This window comes from Macaca nemestrina, chromosome 1 (genome assembly GCF_043159975.1).
Source record: "Macaca nemestrina isolate mMacNem1 chromosome 1, mMacNem.hap1, whole genome shotgun sequence".
In the NCBI taxonomy this organism is placed as follows: domain Eukaryota; kingdom Metazoa; phylum Chordata; class Mammalia; order Primates; family Cercopithecidae; genus Macaca; species Macaca nemestrina.
Window position 1 is genome coordinate 109468479 of NC_092125.1, and position 19453 is coordinate 109487931.

A 19453-nucleotide genomic window follows, 5' to 3' on the forward strand; every position below is an offset into this window, starting at 1 on the left:
AAAGTGCTGGCAATTACAGGCATGTGCCGCCACACCTGGACAATATTTCTTTTTTCTCCATCAAATGGCACCTACAGCTTAGAGCACTGTAGGTGCTCAATAAATACTGCTGGCTGACTGGACGCTGAGAGCCACTACAGTTGTATAACTCAGTCACTGCATAATTTTATGTGACTGGTAAATTATGTGCTTTTTTTTTTTTTTTTTTTTTTTTTTGCGGGGGGGACAGAGTCTGGCTCTGTCACCCAGACTGGAGTGCAGTGGCGTAATCCTGGCTCACTGCAAGCTCCACCTCCTGGGTTCACGCCACTCTCCTGCCTCAGCCTCCCGAGCAGTTGGGACTACAGGCGCCCGCCACCACGCCCGGCTAGTTTTTTGTATTTTTAGTAGAGACGGGGTTTCACTGTGTTAGCCAGGGTGGTCTCGATCTCCTGACCTCGTGATCCGCCCACCTCGGCCTCCCAAAGTGCTGGGATTACAGGCGTGAGTCACTGCGTCCGGTAGTTATGTGCTTTTGAAACAGCTTTTAAAATGAGATTATTTAAGAAATTTCCTTTATATTTTTACATTTTAAAACACTGGGTTGATCTTTAACTGGAACTAAAATATATAAAGAGAAAAACATTTGATATTTAAAAAAAGATAAAAAATATGAACAGATATTTCACAAAGAAACATAAGTGATAAGCAAAGGAAAAAAATTTTTAACATCTTTCATAGAAGAAATGGAAATTAAACAACTTTTTTTTTTTTTTTTTTTTTGAGACAGAGTCTTGCTCTGTCGCCCAGGCTGGGGTGCAGTGGCCGGATCTCAGCTCACTGCAAGCTCCGCCTCCCGGGTTTAGACCATTCTCCTGCCTCAGCCTCCCGAGTAGCTGGGACTACAGGCGCCCGCCACCTCACCCGGCTAGTTTTTTGTATTTTTTAGTAGAGACAGGGTTTCACCGTGTTAGCCAGGATGGTCTCGATCTCCTGACCTCGTGATCCGCCCGTCTCGGCCTCCCAAAGTGCTGGGATTACAGGCTTGAGCCACCGCGCCCGGCCTAAACAACTTTTTAAGGTTGGATTTGTAGACTCCACAAGGCAAGTAACTGGAGAAGGTAAGGAATTACAGAAACTTTCATACATTAGTCATATAAAATAGCACTTTTTTGGATATCAATTTAGTCATAATATATTAAAAGACTTTATTTATTTTTATTTAGTTTTTGAGACATGGTTTCACTGTGTTGCTCAGGCTGGAGTGCAGTGGCTATTCACAGGCGTGGTTACAGTGAACTACACAGCCTGGAATTCCTGGCTTCAAATGATCCTCCTGCCTTTGCCTCCCGAGTAGCTGGGACTACACGGTATCCCACCATGCCTGGCAAAATTTATTTAAAAAATTTCAGGCTGGGTGCAGTGGCTCAAGATTGTAATCCCAACATTTTAGGAGGCCAAGATGGGAGGAACGCTTGAGCCCAAGAGTTCAAGATCAGCCTGGATAACGTAGTAAGATGCTGTCTCTATCAAAAAACCCACAAAACTTAGCCAGATGTGGTGGCGTACACCTGTGGTCTCAGCTACTCAAAGGCTCAGGTGAGAGGATCACTTGAACCCGTAAGTTTGAGGTTACAGTGAGCCATGATTGCACCACTGCACTCCAGCCTGGGTGATGGAGTGAAACAAAATAAATAAATAAACGGCCGGGCATGGTGGCTCACGCCTGTAATCCCAGCACTGTGGGAGGCTGAGGCAGGCGGATCATGAGGTCAGGAAATCAAGACCATCCTGGCTAACACAGTGAAACCTCGTCTCTACTAAAAATACAAAAAAATTAGCTGGGCGTGGTGGTGGGCACCTGTAGTCCCAGCTACTCTGGAGGCTGAGGCAGGAGAAGGGCGTGCACCCGGGAGGCGGAGCTTGCAGTGAGCTGAGATCATGCCACTGAACTCCAGCAGTCTGGGGCACAGAGCGAGACTCTTTCTCAAAAAAAAAAAAAATAATAAATAAATAAATAAATAAAAATAATTAATAAATAAAATTACATTAAAAAGTTTTATATACTTAGCTCTTTCAAAGGGTTATTCATAAAAATTTTATCATTTACAGTATTCTTTTTTTTTTTTTTTGAGACAGAGTCTTGCTCTGTCGCCCAGGCTGGAGTGCAGTGGCTCGATCCTGGCTCACTGCAACCTCTGCCTTCTGGGTTCAAATGATACTCATGCCTCAGCCTTCTGAGTAGCTGGGATTACAGGTACGTGCCACCACAGCTGGCTAATTTTTTCTTTTTTTTGAGACGCAGTCTTGCTCAGTCGCCCAGGCTGAAGTGCAGTGGTGTGATCTTGGCTCACTGCAACCTCCACCTCCCAGGTTCAAGTGATTGTCCAGGCTCAGCCTCCCAGGTAGCTGGGACTACAAGCGCATGCCACCATGCCTGGCTAAATTTTGTATTTTTAGTAGACAGGGTTTCACCAAGTTGGCCAGGCTGGTCTCGAACTCCTGACTTCAGGTGATCCGCCTGCCTTGGCCTCCCAAAGTGCTGGGATTACAGGCGTGAACCACCACGCCTGGTCTAATTTTTGTTTTTTTTTAGTAGAGATGGGGTTTCGCCATGTTGTCCAGGTTGGTCTTGAACTCCTGGCCTCAAGTGATCCACCCGCCTCCACCTCCCAAAGTGGTGGGATTGCAGGCGTGAGCCACCACACCTGGCCCTACAGTATTCTTCGTAACAGTAAAAAACTGGAAACATACTAAGTGCCTAATAATAAAGGATTAGATAAGTTACCAAATGCTATGCAGCTATTAAAAATGATGTAGATAAATATTTAATGATTCATAAAAACAGTCAAGATATGTAATTAACTTTTAAATAGCTAGTTTTGAAACAGTATATGCAACATACTTAAATTACTTTTTAAAAAATTGTTACAAATACTTAATTCTCCAAAATATTCATATACACATATACTCTTAAGGGTAAACACAAGTGGTTCCTTTGGGGTAACGGGATTATAGATACTTATTAAATTTTTTTTTCATTTTTTTATTTAGAGATAGGGTCTCACTATATTGCCAAGGCTGGTCTCGAGCTCCTGGCCTTAGATAATCTACCATCTCAGCGTCCCAAAGTGCTGGGATTACAGGCATGAGCCACCACACCTGGCCTAGATATTTACTTCATTCTCTTTGCTTATTTTCTAATTTTTCTATAATGACCCATTATTGGATTGTTTTATTTTTTAATTTAACAACTAATTTAGCTGGGTGCGCTAGCTCACGCCTCTAATCCCAGCACTTTGAGAGGCCAAGATGGGTGGATCACCTGAGGTCAGGAGTTCGAGACCAGTCTAGCTAACATGGTGAAATCCCATTTCTACCAAAAATACAAAATTAGCCGGGCATGGTGGCACATGCCTGTTGTCCTAGCTATTTGGGAGGCTGAGGCAGAACTGCTTGAACCTGGGAGATGGAGGCTGCAGTGAGCCGAGTTTGCACCATTGCACTCCAGCCTGGGTAACACGACTGAAACTCTTATCTCAAAAAAAAAAAAAGAAAAAAAAAAATTAATTAATTAAAAAAAAATAAATGACAGACCGGGCACTGTGACTCATGCCTGTAATCCCAGCACTTTGGGAGGCCGAGGGTGGGTGTATCACCTGAGGTCAGGAGTTCGAGACCAGCCTGGCCAACTTGGTGAAACCCTGTCTCTGTTGAAAATACAAAAATTAGCCGGGTGTGGTGGCAGGTGCCTATAATCCCAGCTACCTGGGAGGCTGAGGCAGGAGAATCACTTAAACCCAGGAGGCAGAGGTTGCAGTGAGCCAAGATTGCACCACTGTCCTCCTGCCTGGGAGACAGAGCAAGACTCTGTCTAAACAACAACAACAGCAACAACAACCACCACCCCTCCCCAAAACAGATTATGATTCAATTTAAAAAGATGGAAACTAATTTTTTATCCTCTTTACTGGGCTTACTTACCAGTATTTTTCATGACTGACGTCAAACTGCTAAGGATGGAACTGATCTTTGCCAGATCCACATTAGCCAGGTTTGGCAAAGCCAATGCTGGGGAAGGGGAAAGAGAAGTATTCACAGGCTTTGGAAGAGGTGGAGTTGCCGTCACGGTCACAGGCACTGGGGTACATGAAGAGGCCTTTGAGATATTTTCTGTTGGCTTTGTAGGTACAGAAGTGGATACAGCTGACTTCTCTGCAGGTTTTTCCTTCCTGTCCTCGACTGTTTCAACAAAGAAAAGATATATTACATCCTATTACTTTCCAGACTTTGCTTCCTATATGAAATAACATGTCCTAATATTTCCGGATTTGGGGGAAAAGGCACTACTTTAGAGAAAACGACTCACTTCATGCTTTTCTGAAAAAGTCATACTCTTTGTAATTTATGATAATTCCCATCTTTAATATCTGCTTAAAAGCAACTTCCAGCTGGGGACAATGGCTCACACGAGGTCAGGATTTCGAGACCAGCCAGGTCAACATGGTGAAACCCTGCCTCCATAGAAAATACAAAAAATTAGCTGGTTGTGGTGGCAGGCATCTATAATCCCAGCTACTACAGAGGCTGCAACACAAGAATCGCTTGAACCCAGGAGGCAGAGGTTGCAACGAGCCGAGATTGCACCACTGCACTCTAGCCTGGGCAACAAAGTGAGACTCCCGTCTCAAAAAAGAAAACAAAAGACAACAAAAAAAGCAATTTCCAGGATTTATCTTGTATCTTACTTTTCAATGATTCCTTTGCATTTTCTTAGTATTTGTGTATTAAATTTGTACAACTGAAGAAGCATGTTATTATTTGGTACATATTTGTGTTCTGTCTTTTGGAAATGACATTTGTCATAAATTGTCCTGTTTTTTTCTTTTCCATTAACCTGAGAACCTTCCAAGAACTTCTGTTCTTAGAAACAGAACCTCTATAGTGTTCACTGTCTTTTCCTCTGGCTTCCTGAAATTGCCCTATTGGGGGGTGCAATCAGGCACTAACTAATTTGAAACTACAACGTTTTAACTCTTGATCACCTTGAATAATTCTTTTTAATGTTTTAAAGGCTATATCAATAATGCATTAAATTCAACAGTAGTCAAATTATCTAGTAAGATTTATAAAGGCTGGGGATATAAGAGAAACAATTCACCAATTCAGGTTGTTTCTGAAAGTGTGATTAACAAACTGACTTTGGAATTCTTGATGGTCAAAAGTGACAGAGAATAAGGAATTCCAGTATAAGCGACCCCTCATCCCAAAACAGTGCTATTTAACATGAATACAATTTAAGTCACATATGCCACATATGTAAGTTTAAATTTTCCAGCACCCAAATATAAAAAAAAAGAACCAGGGCCAGGCATGGTGGCTCAAGTCCACCTCCCAGCACTTTGAGAAGCTGAGGCGGGCAGATCACTTGAGGTCAGGAGTTTGAGACCAGCCTGCCCAACATGGAGAAAATCCGTCTCTACTAAACATACAAAAAATAGCCAGGTGTGGTGGTATGCACCTAAAATCAGTCCTAGCTACTCGGGAGGCTGTGGCAGGAGAATCGTTTAAACCCGGGAGATGGAGGTTGCAGTGAACTGAGATTGTGCAACTGCACTCCAGCCTGGGTAACAGAGGGAGACTCTCTCTCTCTTAAAAACAAACAAATAAAAAGAAACATGCAATTAAAAAATCTATTTTATCCATCCTAATATATCCCAAATATTTTCATTTCAGTGTTATAAATATAAAAATTATTAATGAGATATTTTAAGCCAGGCACGATGGCTCACGCTTGTAATCCCAGCACTTTGGGAGGCTGAGGCAGGCGGATCACCTGAGGTTGGGAGTTCAAGACCACCCTGACCAACATGGAGAAACCCCGTCTCTACTAAAAATACAAAATTAGCCTGGTGTGGTGGCACATGCCTGTAATCCCAGGTGCTCGGGAGGCTGAGGCAGGAGAATTGCTTGAACCCAGGAGGCGGAGGTTGCAGTGAGCCGGAGATCGCACCACTGCACTCCAGCCTGGGCAACAAGAGCGAAACTCCGTCTCAAAAAAAAAAAAAAAAAAAAAAAAAAAGAAAAAAAAAAAGAGATATTTTAACTCTTTGGGAGAGTATTAAGTTTTTGCCACCGTGCTCGGCCTAGTTTCTGGACTCCAATGTGTCTGGTGTTTTGTTTTTTGTTTTTTTTTTTGGAGACAGGGTCTCTCTCTGTCATCCAGGCTGAGTGCAGTGACATGATCTTGGCTCACTGCAACCTCTGCCTCCCAGGCTCAAGTGATTCTCCTGCCTCAACCTTTCCAGCAGCTGGGACTACAGACACATGCCACCACGCTTGACTAATTTTTATATTTTTTGTAGAGACGGGGTTTCGCTATGTTGCCCAGGCTGGTCTCAAACTCCTGGACTCGAGCAATCTGCCCGCCTCACTCTCACAAAGTGCTGAGATTACAGGCATGAGCCATTATACCCGGCCTCAATATGTATTTTATATTTACAGCACATCTCAAGTTGGACAATCTTCATTTCAAATGCTTAGCCACAGGTAGCTAGTAGCTACTTTCCCCACACCATCTCCCCAAGACGGAGTCTCGCTCTGTCACCTGCCTGGAGTGCAATGGCATGATTTCAGCTCACTGCAACCTCTGCCTCTCAGGTTCAAGCGATTCTCTTGCCTCAGCTTCCCTTGTAGCTGGAATTACAGGTACCTGCCACCACACCCGGAAAATTTTTGTATTTTTAGGAGAGACAGGGTTACACCATGTTGGCTAGGGTGGTCTTGAACTCCTGACCTCAGGTGATCCGCCTGCCTTGGCCTCCCAAAGTGCTGGGATTACAGGCATGAGCCACCGCCCATGGCCTAGTAGCTACCATTTTAACAATGCAGATAACAAGCAATGATTCTTAACACATTTGGCATATCAAATCCTCAACAACTGCTCTAGAGATTATAATGCTACCTTGGTGGTCTATCTTTTAAGAAATGAAGTATCGGCCGGGCGCGGTGGCTCACGCCTGTAATCCCAGCACTTTGGGAGGCCGAGGCGGGCGGATCACAAGGTCAGGAGATCGAGACCACGGTGAAACCCCGTCTCTACTAAAAAATACAAAAAATTACCCGGGCGCGGTTGTGGGCGCCTGTAGTCCCAGCTACTCAGGAGGCTGAGGCAGGAGAATGGCGTGAACCCGGGAGGCGGAGCTTGCAGTGAGCCGAGATTGCGCCACTGCACTCCAGCCTGGGTGACAGAGCGAGACTCCGTCTCAAAAAAAAAAAAAAAAAAAAAAAAAAGAAATGAAGTATCTTTTAATACCTGCCTGTGACGTATTCATTGCTGGGAAGGCAAAACAGATAAGGAATAAGTTGTCTATTAATCACATAAGGACATACCAATGATTTTTGACGCATCATCTTCCACATCTGAGAGTTCCATGTCTTCCACATCACGATTATCTGTCACAGGTTCAGGTGTGGCAGATTTCTCACTCTCCATGGTTGGTGACCGGGATTCCTCACCTCCCATTCCCTGAAAAGGAGACTCAGAACCAGTCGGGGAGGGAGCATCCATGCTTGGGGAAGGAACTGGTGATTCTTCAGGATCTGGAAGGGTTGACTTCAATTGATCCAACTTCTTCTTTAAATTGTTTACTCGGTTAGCAAAGGTTTTATATGCCTAAAAGAGAAAAAAGGAGTTTACTCCTTGGAAAAAGACCAAAAAGTTAGTCTCACTTTGTCACCCAGGCTAGAGTGTAGTGGCATGATCTCGGTTCACTGTAACCTCCGCCCCCTGGGCTGAAGTAATCCTTCCAAGTAGCTGGATCCACAGGAACACATCACCATGCCTGGCTAATTTTTGTATTTTTAGTAGAGATGGGGTTTCACCATGTTGGCCAGGCTGGTCTCGAACTCCTGGCCTCAAGTGATCCACATGCCTCAGCCTCCCAAAGTGCTGGGATTATAGGCTTAAGCCACCATGCTCGGCCACCCCCCCCCTTTTTTTTTTTAAATAAAATTTTATTTTCTTAAATGAGAGATGAGGTCCTGCTATGTTATCCAGGCTAGTCTTGAACTCCAGGGCTCAAGTGATCCTCCCACCTCAGCCTCCCAAAATGCTAGGATTGCAGGCATACACCACCATCTCTGGCCACCCATTTTGACTCTGATTAGATTTTCTGATTATTATTAACCACGTACATTGCTGGCACAAAACAAGATAATATATCATCTGTCAAGCATGCAGGAGTTTCTAGTTTCTGCTTTTTATACTCCCTAAGTGAATATTACCGTCCGCACAGTTGCCTGAGTTAGAAACGTAGCAGTTATCTGTATTTTCTATTCCCTTGCTCCTGTTTATCTATCCAACCAACCAATATTTATTGAAAACCTAAATGTGTCTTCTAGGTACTGGAGATACAGCAAGAAATGAGACAGACAAAATAATAATAATAATAATAATAATAATAAAATCCAAAAATAAAACAAAGCCTGGGAGGTCAAAGGCTATTGTTTTAAAAAACAGGGGCTGGGTCTGGTGGTTCATGTCTGTAATCTCAGCACTTTGGGAGGCTGAGGCAAGGAGGATCACTTGAAGCCAGGATTTCAAGACCAGCCTGGGCAACATAGTGAGATCCTGTCTCTACAAAAAAATAAAAAAAATTGGCTGTGCATGGTAGCATGCGCCTGTAGTCCCAGCTGCCTGTAGTGCCAGCTACTCAGGCGGCTGAGGTGGGAGGACTGCTTGAGCCCAGGAGGTCAGGGCTGCAGTGAGCAGTGATCACACCACTGCACTCCAGCTTGGGTGACAAAGTGAGACCCTATCTCAAAACAAAAGTACAGTTTATTGTAAAAGAAGTTTTAGGTGTTAGAAAATCATTGCAAAGATAGTTCCCATATACCCTATATCCAATTTTCCCTATTATTAACATCTAATATTAGTATGATACATTTGTCACATTAATGAACCAATATTGATAATTATGAGAAGTCCATACTTTAGATTTCCTCAGGTTTTTTTTTTTTTACCTAATGTCCTTTTCTAACCTAGGATCCCATCTAAGATACCACAGAACATTTAGTAGTCATGTCTCCTTTCTCCTTAGACTCCTCTTGTTTGTGACACTCTGCTGGATTTTCTTTTTTTTTTTTTGAGATAGAGTCTCGCTCTGTCACCCAGGCTGGAGCGCAGTGGCGCGGTCTTGACTCACTGCAACCTCTGCCTCCCGGGTTCAAGCGATTCCCCTGCCTCAGCCTCCTGAGTAGCTGGGATTACAGGCGTGCGCCCCCACGCCTGGCTAATTTTTGTATTTTTAGTAGAGATGGGGTTTCACCACGTTGGCCAGGCTGGTATTGAACTGCTGACCACGTGATCTGCCCGCCTCGGCTTCCCAAAGTGCTGGGATTACAGGCATGAGCCACCGTGCCCGGCCTGGACTTTCATTGGTTTTGATGATCTTGACAGTTTTCAACAGTACCGGTCAGGTATTCTGTAGATTGTCAAATGAGATTTGACTGATACTTTTCTCATGGCTAGACTGGGGTAATAAGTTTTTCGGCAGAAGGCCACAGAGGTAAATTGCTACTGTGATCACACCATATCAAGGGCACATACAATCAATATGACTTTCCACTGTTGATGTTAATACTGACCACTTGACTTAATTCCTATAGATGTCCTGATGGTCTTAATTGCTAATGTTTTAAAGTTATCTTTTGAATTTTTCATTTTTTGAGAGTCGATGACCATTAGATTGTTATCATTTTGTTTTATAAATTCAAGAACCTTTATTTTATTTTATTTTACTTCAGACAAGGTCTCGCTCTATCACACAGGCTGGAGTGTAGTGGCACGATCATAGCTCACTGCAACCTCCGCCTCCCGGGTTCAAGTGATCCTCCTACCTCAGTCCTCCAAGTAGCTGGGACTATAGGCACACACCACGACTCCTGGCTAATTTTTGTATTTTTTGTAAAGACAAGATTTCACCATGTTGGCTAGGTTGATCTCGAACTCCTAACCTCAGGTGATCTGCCTGCCCCAGCCTCCCAAAGTGCTGGGATTACATCTGTGAGCCACTGTGCCCAGCCAAGAAGCATTATTTTTAAAAAGATACGAACACATTAGAATCTAGCTTTTTGGTTTTGATATAACTGAGTAGCTTATAGTAGACTAATGCTCTCATGAAGAACAAGTAGAAAAGCCAGATACACAGACACACTTGTTTGAATGTACTGGAGAGTGCTACGGCTACCAAAAACTAAGTGGCAAATACTATCAGAGGGAAAGCATGGAGACCTATGCTGACATTATTTTCTCTTAGGGTTCTGCTGATTCTGGGGAGCTAGGCAAGAAGCTGAGAATTAAGGCAAAAAGGACAAGAGAGGGCCACTATTAAACAAAGAGAAAAAAGCAGAGTTTTTAACAGTCTTGCTGATCTTAACAGGCAAAAATTAGAGACCTGAAAGGCCAAGATTCTGATGAACAATGAAAGAGAGAACTGGCTCAACAATTTTTCCTTCAAGATATTTGCTGAATTCTGAGCTGCTTGAGAGGGAAGAAGCCAAGCAGAAAACCTTCCAAAAAGCAGTGGTCTCATGGTGATGAGGAAACAAGGACTAGAGAGTTTAAATCATGCCATGGAGAAGGGGGCTTAGTGGTCATTCCAGGCTCTCTGTGGGAAAAATCTACATTCCAGAAGCAGGGCTTGCTCAAACTGCAATTCAGCCTCAAGTCAGTTAGGTTTCAGATTTAATTAATATGATCAGCCCCAACATCTGCCTAGGAAAAGAAGGGTGAACTGTCTCTGGAGGGAGAAAAATCATCCAGAGACTCCATAATCTTTTAATGTTCAGCATTCAATAAAAAATTAGCAGACATGCTAAGAGATAGGTCTAAATAGCTAAAAAGAAAATGCAGACACTACATTAGCAACTATCTCTGGGCACTAAACAAAATAAAACAAAAACACCAAACACCACGAACATACCCATAACAGGTGAAGCCAATATTGCAACTATATGACAAAACCCAAACAGCTATGATTAATATGCTCATGAAAATAGTGAAAAATTTCTTTCCCTTCCTTTGTGAACAATTCAGTCCTAAACCCATTAGCTGGAGCTGAGGGAAAAAACTCAGTGGCTTAGAGAGAATGGACCCAAAAATGAGAAAAATGTCTGCGTGGGAGGGAGGAATTGCAAAGGATGTTGGAGTATAAGCAGGATAAAAAGAAAATCCATTAAGGTGGCTAGAGAGAGATGGAAGTGCTGGGAGACTGGCCACAACTGATTAAGTAAAAATATTGAGGCCAGGTGCGGTGGCTCACGGCTGTAATCCCAGCACTTTGGAGGCCAAGGCAGGCAGATCATGAGGTCAGGAGTTCAAGACCAGCCTGACCAATATGGTGAAACCTCGACTCTACTAAAAATACAAAAATTAGCTGGGCATGGTGGCATGCGCCTGTAGTCCCAGCTACTCAGGAGGCTGAGGCAGGAGAATCGCTTGAACCTGGGAGGCGGAGGTTGCAGTGAGCCAAGATTGTGCCACCGCACTCCAGCCAGGGTGACAGCATGAGGCTCCATCTCGAAGAAAAAAAAAAAAAAAAGTAAATATATTGAAGACAGGGAGCGAGGCTTTACACTGTTAGAAAAGCAATTAGAAGTGTAAAAAAGCGGGGACAGTGGCTCATGCCTGTAATCTCAGCACTTTGGGAGGTAGAGGCAGGTGGATCACCTGAGGTCAGGAGTTTAAGACCAGCCTGGCCAACATGGTGAAACCCCATCACTGTTAAAAATACAAAATTAGCCAGGCATGGTGGCGAATGCCTGTAATCCCAGCTACTTGGGAGGCTGAAAGTAGGAGAATTGCTTAAACCTGGGAGGCAGAGGTTGCAGTGAGCCTAGACTGAGGAACAAGAGCGAAAGTTCGTCTTACCAAAAAAAAAAAAAAAAAAAAAAAAAAAAGGGTATGTCAAAAGAACACAGAAAGGAGCTCACATTGACCAAATCTTTGTCAATCTGAGCATCAACGTAAATATTAGTAGTAATGAATTAAAACAGTGAGTAAATAGGATTCAAGTCCATTCATATAAATAAATGAATACATCGAAAGTCTGGTTAGGAACAAGATATTTACATAGTTTCAAAATACTTCCTCACAAACACTCATTAATTGGTATATTAGTTTCTTAGGGCAGTGGTTAATTAAGTACTACAAAATGAGTGGCTTAAAACAATAGAAATTTATTGTCTCTGAAGGCTAGTGGTTCAAAATTAAGATGTCAGCAGGCTGCGCGCTCTGACACTGGGCAGAATTCTTCCCTGCCATTTCCTGGTTTCTGGTGGTGCCCATCAATCCTTGATGTTCTTGGCTTGTAGCTGCATCGCTCCAATATCTGCCTATGTTGTCACATGATGTTCTCCCTGTGCTTCTCTCCAGTTTTCCAGTTTCTCTCTTTTTTTTTTTTTTGGAGACAGAGTCTTGCTGTCTTGCCCAGGTTGGAGTATAATTGTGTGATCCTGGGTTCAGGCGATTCTCCTGCCTCAGACTCCCAAGTAGCTGGGATTACAGGTGCCCACCACCATGCCTGGCTAATTTTTACTATTTTTAGTATAGACAGGGTTTTACCATATTGGCCAGGTTCATCTTGAACTCCTGACCTCAAGGGATCTGTCTGCCTCGGCCTCCCAAAGTGCTGGGATTACAGGTGTGAGCCACTGTACCCAGCCAGTTTTCCTCTTCTTATATAGACACCAGTTATATTGGATGATTAAGGCCCACCCCAGTGAACTCATTTTAACTTGATTATATCAGCAAAGACCCTATCTCCAAATAAGGTCACATGCACATGTACTGGAGGTTAGGGCTTCAACACATCTTTTTGGGATGCATAATTTAACCCATAACAATTACCAAAGGAAAACTTTATAATGGACAAACCTGGAAGATGCCACATTAATCAGAATATCAAGGGGAACATTCCCGGTAGTGAGATAAACCAAACTTGTATGCCATCTGACGAGACGAAACATGAAGAACACAGAATCACTTTAGTGATATTCCTTCTAAAGATGCATAATCTCAATCTGATCACAAAGAAATATCAAATAAACTCAAACTGGGAAACATTATACAAAATATTTGACTTGTAATCTTCAAACACATTTAGGTCATGAAAATCAAGGAGAAAGCTAAGAAACTGTTTCAGATCAAAGGAAAATAAAGAGATGACAACCAAATGCAACTTGTGATTCTGGATAGCATTTTTCCTATAAAAACTGGCCAATCTGAATAGATTCTGAGGATTAGATTATAAGTGTGTCAAAGTATCAATTAATTTCCTGATTATATAACTACAACTGGAGGGGCACAGTGGCTCATGCCTGTAATCCCAGCACTTTAAGAGGCTGAGGCAGGTGGATTACCTGAGGTCAGGAGTTTGAGATCAGTCTGGCCAATACGGCGAAATCCCGTCTCTACTAAAAATACAAAAATTGGCCGTCGTGGTGGTGGGCGCCTGTAGTTCCACCTACTCGGGAGGCTGAGGTAGGAGAATCGCTTGAACCCAGGAGGCGGGGGTTGCAGTGAGCTGAGATCGCGCCACTGCACTCTAGCCTGGGTGACACAGTGAGACTCGTCTCTAAATTGAAGTGGCAATTCTAGAACCAAAAAGTAAACCAACTAAGAATAGATGGGTTTAACCATAGATAAGATTCAACAGAAACTATATATATATATATATATATATATTTTTTTTTTTTTTTTTTTTTGAGACGGACTCTCACTCTGTCTCCCAGGCTGGAGTGCAGTGGTGCAATCTTGGCTCACTGCAAGCTCCGCCTCCTGGGTTCACGCCATTCTCCTGCCTCAGCCTCCCGAGTAGCTGGGACCACAGGACCCTGCCACCATGCCCGGCTAATTTTTTTGTATTTTTTAGTAGAGACAGGGTTTCACCGTGTTAGCCAGGATGGTCTCAATCTCCTGACCTCGTGATCCGCCCGCCTCGGCCTCCCAAAGTGGTGGGATTACAGGCGTGAGCCACTGTGCCCAGCCTAACAGAATAAAATATTAATGAATTACAAGACTAGTTAGTAGAATATCTAGAAGGAAGCAGAGAGAGAAATAAAAGATGGAAAATTCAGAAAGGACTAAAAAAAAGGCATTTGGAACACAACAATGAGATCTAATATACATACTAATCTGAGTTCCAAGAGGAGAGGAGGGAGATGAAACAGAAACAATAATTGAGATCAACAGCTGAGAATTTTTGAAAATTTATAAAAAACATGAAGCCATGTTATGGGTGAATTATCTCTCTCTGCACTCCCTGACTCATATGTTGAAGTCCTCACCCCTAGAACCCCAGAATTATTTGAAGACAGGATTTCTACAGAGGTAATCAAGTTAAGTGAGGTTATCAGGATGGGCCCTAATCTAATCTGACTGGTATCCTTATAAAAAAGTGAAATCTGGGAGATGGAAGGAGGGAGAAAGAAGGAGGGAGGGAGAGGAAAGGAGGGAGGAAAAGGGAAGGAGAAAGGAAGAGAGGAAGAGAGAGTACATGCAAGCAAAAACTGGAGATAAAACAGAATCTAAAAATTATTTGATTAATAAAAAAAAGCAGAAAAGGATTAACAAAGAAAAGGACACACAGGACAAATAGAAAGATGGTAGACTTAAACCCAAGCATATCAATAAGCAGACTAAACACCGCAAAGTCAAAGATTTTCAGACTAGATAAATAAAACTAAAACAAGATCCAATTATATGCTGTTTGCAAAAGATATACTTAAATATAAAAACTATGAGATGCAACTTAGAAGGAAATTTACTGTATTAAATGTATACCTGTCCTAAAAGCTGAAAATCAACCTGGTTATCCATTAGTCAATTCAGGGTTGCGTGGGGGTAGAAAATAAATGATCTAAGACATTTTAATTTATTTTTCCTTTTCTCTCTTCTTTTAATGTACAGAAGGGTCTCACTATGTTGCCCAGACTAATCTTGAACTCCTGGCCTCAAGTGATCTTCCTACCTCAGCCTCCCAAAGTGTTGGAATTACAAGCATGAGCCACTGTGCCCAGCCTAAGACGTTTCTAAACATAAGGACAGACAAAATTTCTCTCTCACAAACACTTTTTTTGGGAAATTAGTTGAGAATGCTCCAGTACAATGAGAGAAACTAAGAAAAAAAGACATGGAATCTGGAAAATAGAGGACTCAACTCAGGACAACAGTTAAGAGCTATTTCAGCCTGAGACTTAGAGAATAACCTAAACTGGGGACAGGGAATGAAAATTCAGGTAGGGAGGTCCCAGGGGAAAAGGGAATTCAGAATAGTTGGTGTGACAGAGAATTTAAAAAGGCTATGCAAGGGCAAACAAAGAGAAAACAAAATTCTAGGAAAAAACCAAAACTTCTAGTACGACTATAGTTACCACAAAACCTTGCAATGAACAATGTTTACAGGGTTATAATGTAAGCTTTTAAAAAAATTGTTTTGAATCTTTAGAGTAGCAAAGAAGAATTAAGTATGATTACAGAATAGAATGTAAATATTACCAACTTTGACAATACAGAAGTAAATATAGTTGGCTGGGCACGGTGGCTGATGCCTATGGTCCTGTCCCTTTGAGAGGCCGAGGCAGGTGGATCATTTCAGGCCAGGAGTTCGAGACGAGCCTGTCAAACACGGTGAAACCCTGTCTCTACTAAAAAACCAAAAATTAGCCAGGCATGATGGCATGCGCCTGTAATTCCAGCTACTCGGGAGGCTGAGGCAGGAGAATCACTTGAACCCAGGAGGTGGAGGTTGCAGTGAGGCCAAGAGAGTGCCACTGCACTCCAGCCTGGGTGACAGAGCGAGACTCCATCTCAAAAAAAAAGTAAATATAGTTGCTTGAAGATGGAAAATTGAAGGGTAGATAGATGAAAACTAATGGGAGCAAATAGGGATGCTACTAAGCAAATTTTACGAAGTAGGGAGTCTAGGGTTAATGGTCAAAAAATAGTAAATACAGTCCTTTAATTTATAGATAACAGATTTAAAACAGTCATACAACAAAATTGGGAGAAGGAGAAAGGTAGGTGAGTATAAGCTAAATCCACATCTGTCGTATCAGGAAGTTAACAGCTATTTCTAAAATAGGATAAATCAAGAAAGAACAATATAGGCAAATCATTTACATGTATGGAAGCAAATGCCAGAAAAAAAATAGCAAAATGCGTTAAAAGGGATCGCTTCTAGGAAGTAGGATTGGTGGGACCTACAGTACCATATACTTTCATGACCATACACAGTGATTAAAACTGAAAAAGAAAATTCATTATGAAACAGTTTCTTTCAGAGGTCATTAGACACATGCCCACTTATTCTCTCTCTCCCTTTCTTGGAGGAATAAAAAGAAGTTCCCTGGCTGGGCGCGGTGGCTCACGCCTGTAATCCCAGCACTTTGGGAAGCTGAGGCGGGCGGATCACCTGAGGTCAGGAGTTTGAGACCAGCCTGAGCAACATGGAGAAACCCCATCTCTACTAAAAATACAAAATTAGCCGGGCATGGTGGTGCATGCCTGTAATCCCAGCTATTTGGGAGGCTGGGCTCAGCAGGGCTAAAGCAGGAGACCCTGTCTCTACTAAAAATATGAAATTAACTAGGCGTGGTGGCACATGCCTGTAATCCCAGCTATTCGGAAGGCTGAGGCAGGAGAATCACTTGAACCCGGGAGGCAGAGGTTGGAGCTGAGATCGCACCATTGCACTGCGGCCTAGGCAATAAAAGCGAAACTCCATCTCAAAAAAAAAAAGTTCCTTAATTCAGTCAATTTACATGAAATTTGGTAACAGGATGTTTCCGTCCAGTTTTCTGATTAAGAAAAAAAGTAAGGCCAGGCACGGTGGCTCACACCTGTAATCCTAGCACTTTGGGAGGCCGAAGTGGGCAGGAGTTCAAGACCAGTCTGACCAATATGCAGAAACCCCACCTCTACTAAAAATACAAAAATTGGGCCAGGCGCGGTGGCTCATGCCTATAATCCCAGCACTTTGTGGGACTGAGGCAGGAGGATCACTTGAGGTTGGGAGTTTGAAGCCAGCCTGACCAACATGGAGAAACCCCATCTCTACTGTAAAGAATACAAAATTAGCCGGGCACAGTGGTGCATGCCTGTAATCCCAGCTACTCAGCAGGGCTAAGGCAGGAGAACTGCTTGAACCTGGGAAGCAGAGGTTGAGGTGGGCTGAGATCATACCACTGCACTCCAGCCTGGGCAACAAGAGCGAAACTCTGTTTCAAAAAAATAAAAAAAAAAGACCCAGGTGTCTTATTCTACCACCACCACTCACTAGCTATATTACCTTATACAACGTTACTAATCCTTGTAATTTCTTCTTCTTCTTTTTTTTTTTTTTTTTGAGATGGGTCTCACTCTTGTTGGCCAGGCTGGGGTACAGTGACATGATCACAGCTCACTGCAGCCTGAGATCACACCGAGATAATTTCTGTACTTTTTTGCTAGACACAGGGTTTCACTATGTTGCCCAGGCTGGTCTCAAAGTCCTGGGCTCAAGCAATCCTCCTGCCTCAGCCTCCCAAAGTGCTGGGATTACAACATCTATCCCAAAAGTAATTTCTTCATCTACGATGAGATAAAAAATGCTTATCCTAACAGTTAGATAATGCATGTTAATAATCTCTGAAACATAGTAACAAGCATTCAGCATAAGACAGCTTTAATTATTACTTACATTGGCCACCACTTTTACTTCTTTGTATTGTGCTTCATAGAAAATTCCAGCATTTTCCAGTGCTTCTGTTAATGAGGGTCCATTTTTCACCTGCTTATCTAATCCATTCACAAATTCTTCCAGCTTGGAGCTTGCCTCTTCAAATTCTTTGGAGAACTTCTTCCCACCTGTTTTATCTAAAATGACATGGGAAGTATTCATTTCAGGATAAAAAAAAAAAAATGTAGTCTTTTGACTTTTGAAGAAAACCTCTCTTTGTGAACATACTCTTGCTGCCTTACTGTGCAATACTCTTAGTTTCATAGTTTTGTCTTTTTTTTTTTTTTTGAGACGGAGTCTTGCTCTGTCACCTAGGCTAGAGTGCAGTGGCGCGATCTCGGCTCACTGCAAGCTCTGCCTCCCAGGTTCACGCCATTCTCCTGCCTCAGCCTGTAGCTGGGACTACAGGCGCCCGCCACCATGCCCGGCTAATTTTTTGTATTTTTAGTGGAGACGGGGTTTCACTGTGTAAGCCAGAATGGTCTCGATCTCCTGACCTCGTGATCTGCCTGCCTTGGCCTCCCAAAGTTGCTGGGATTACAGGCATGAGCCACCGCACCCGGCCTAACAATTTTATCTTAAAGAAGCTTCTCCAAATTACAAAACCACAAAACAGATTATTAAAATTCTTTACAAAACAGACTCATGTGAACCTGCCAGAGTGAAGGCACTTGTAACTAAGGTAAAGAAAAGAAAGTTCAACTAAAAGAGTTTGGTGATTACTTATTTTCTTCACAAATTGGATTCTACACTGCTACTTACTTAGGAATAACAGAATGAAGCTCAATTCTATTCACTTATACCATAACTTTTGCATTACAGAAGGCAGTAAGATGTTATCTCTTAAACAAGAAAAGTAACGTTCAGAAAAGTAAAAATAAAGTGACCTCTGTATGCACACAATAAAAGTTATTCTTTCCTATCTGAAAAAGATTCGTGGTAATTCAGTACATCTACTTCTTTCCCAGTGACTGGCAGAATACGGCTTTGGATGTGAGTATAAATTTTGGCTTTGCCTCTTACCAGCTGTGTAACTTGGGCAAGCTACTAATCTCCTTACAAGACCTCAGATTTCTCATGTGATAAAATAGAGATTTTTAGCATGTTTTCTGTTATGATGATTGAATTAGATAATATACGTTAAATTAATTATTTGTTTAAAAAAATGTTTTCTTTAGAGACGGTCTCTTCTGTCACCCAGGCCGGAGTGCAGTGGCATGATCACAGTTCACTATAGCCTCGACCTCCTGGGGTCAAACAATCTGCTTGCCTCAGCCTCCCGGGCAGCTAGGACTACAGGTGTGTGCCACCAAGTACATTAATTTTTTAATTTTTTTGTAGAGGCAGGGTCTCATTATGTTGCCCAGGCTAGTCTCAAACTCCTGGTCTCAAGCAATCCTCCTGCCCTGGCTTCCCAAAGAGTTCAGATTATAGGCACTGTGCCTGGTCTGTTAAATTTAAAGTATGGTACAGGAATAAAATTGGTGCCAAAATTAATAGCCAGTAGTCATTTACTTATTATTTCAAAAATATTCATCAAATATCTATTATGTGCCAAGTATAGCTCTAGGTGCCAGCGTATAGCAATGAACAAATCAATATAATTTCTGCCTTCATGAGGCTTACATTATAATAAATTATTAGTATGATTTACAATTTACAATGCAAGGAAAAGAGATGGTCTAACTAGATTT

General features: G+C 42.4%; 1 protein-coding gene across 10 annotated transcripts in view; it reads right to left on the reverse strand.

The window, feature by feature from the left end:
• Positions 1–19453, reverse strand: part of LOC105498239 (regulation of nuclear pre-mRNA domain containing 2) — a 120340-nt gene that overhangs the window by 12811 nt on the left and 88076 nt on the right. For all 10 annotated transcript variants that reach the window (XM_071086164.1, XM_071086145.1, XM_071086163.1 and 7 more), the window contains 3 exons: positions 17721–17896; positions 7372–7654; positions 3964–4221 (listed from right to left, as the gene is read on the reverse strand). In XM_071086164.1, coding sequence (XP_070942265.1) covers positions 3964–4221; positions 7372–7654; positions 17721–17896 — 717 coding nt within the window. The remainder of the gene's footprint in view (positions 1–3963; positions 4222–7371; positions 7655–17720; positions 17897–19453) is intronic.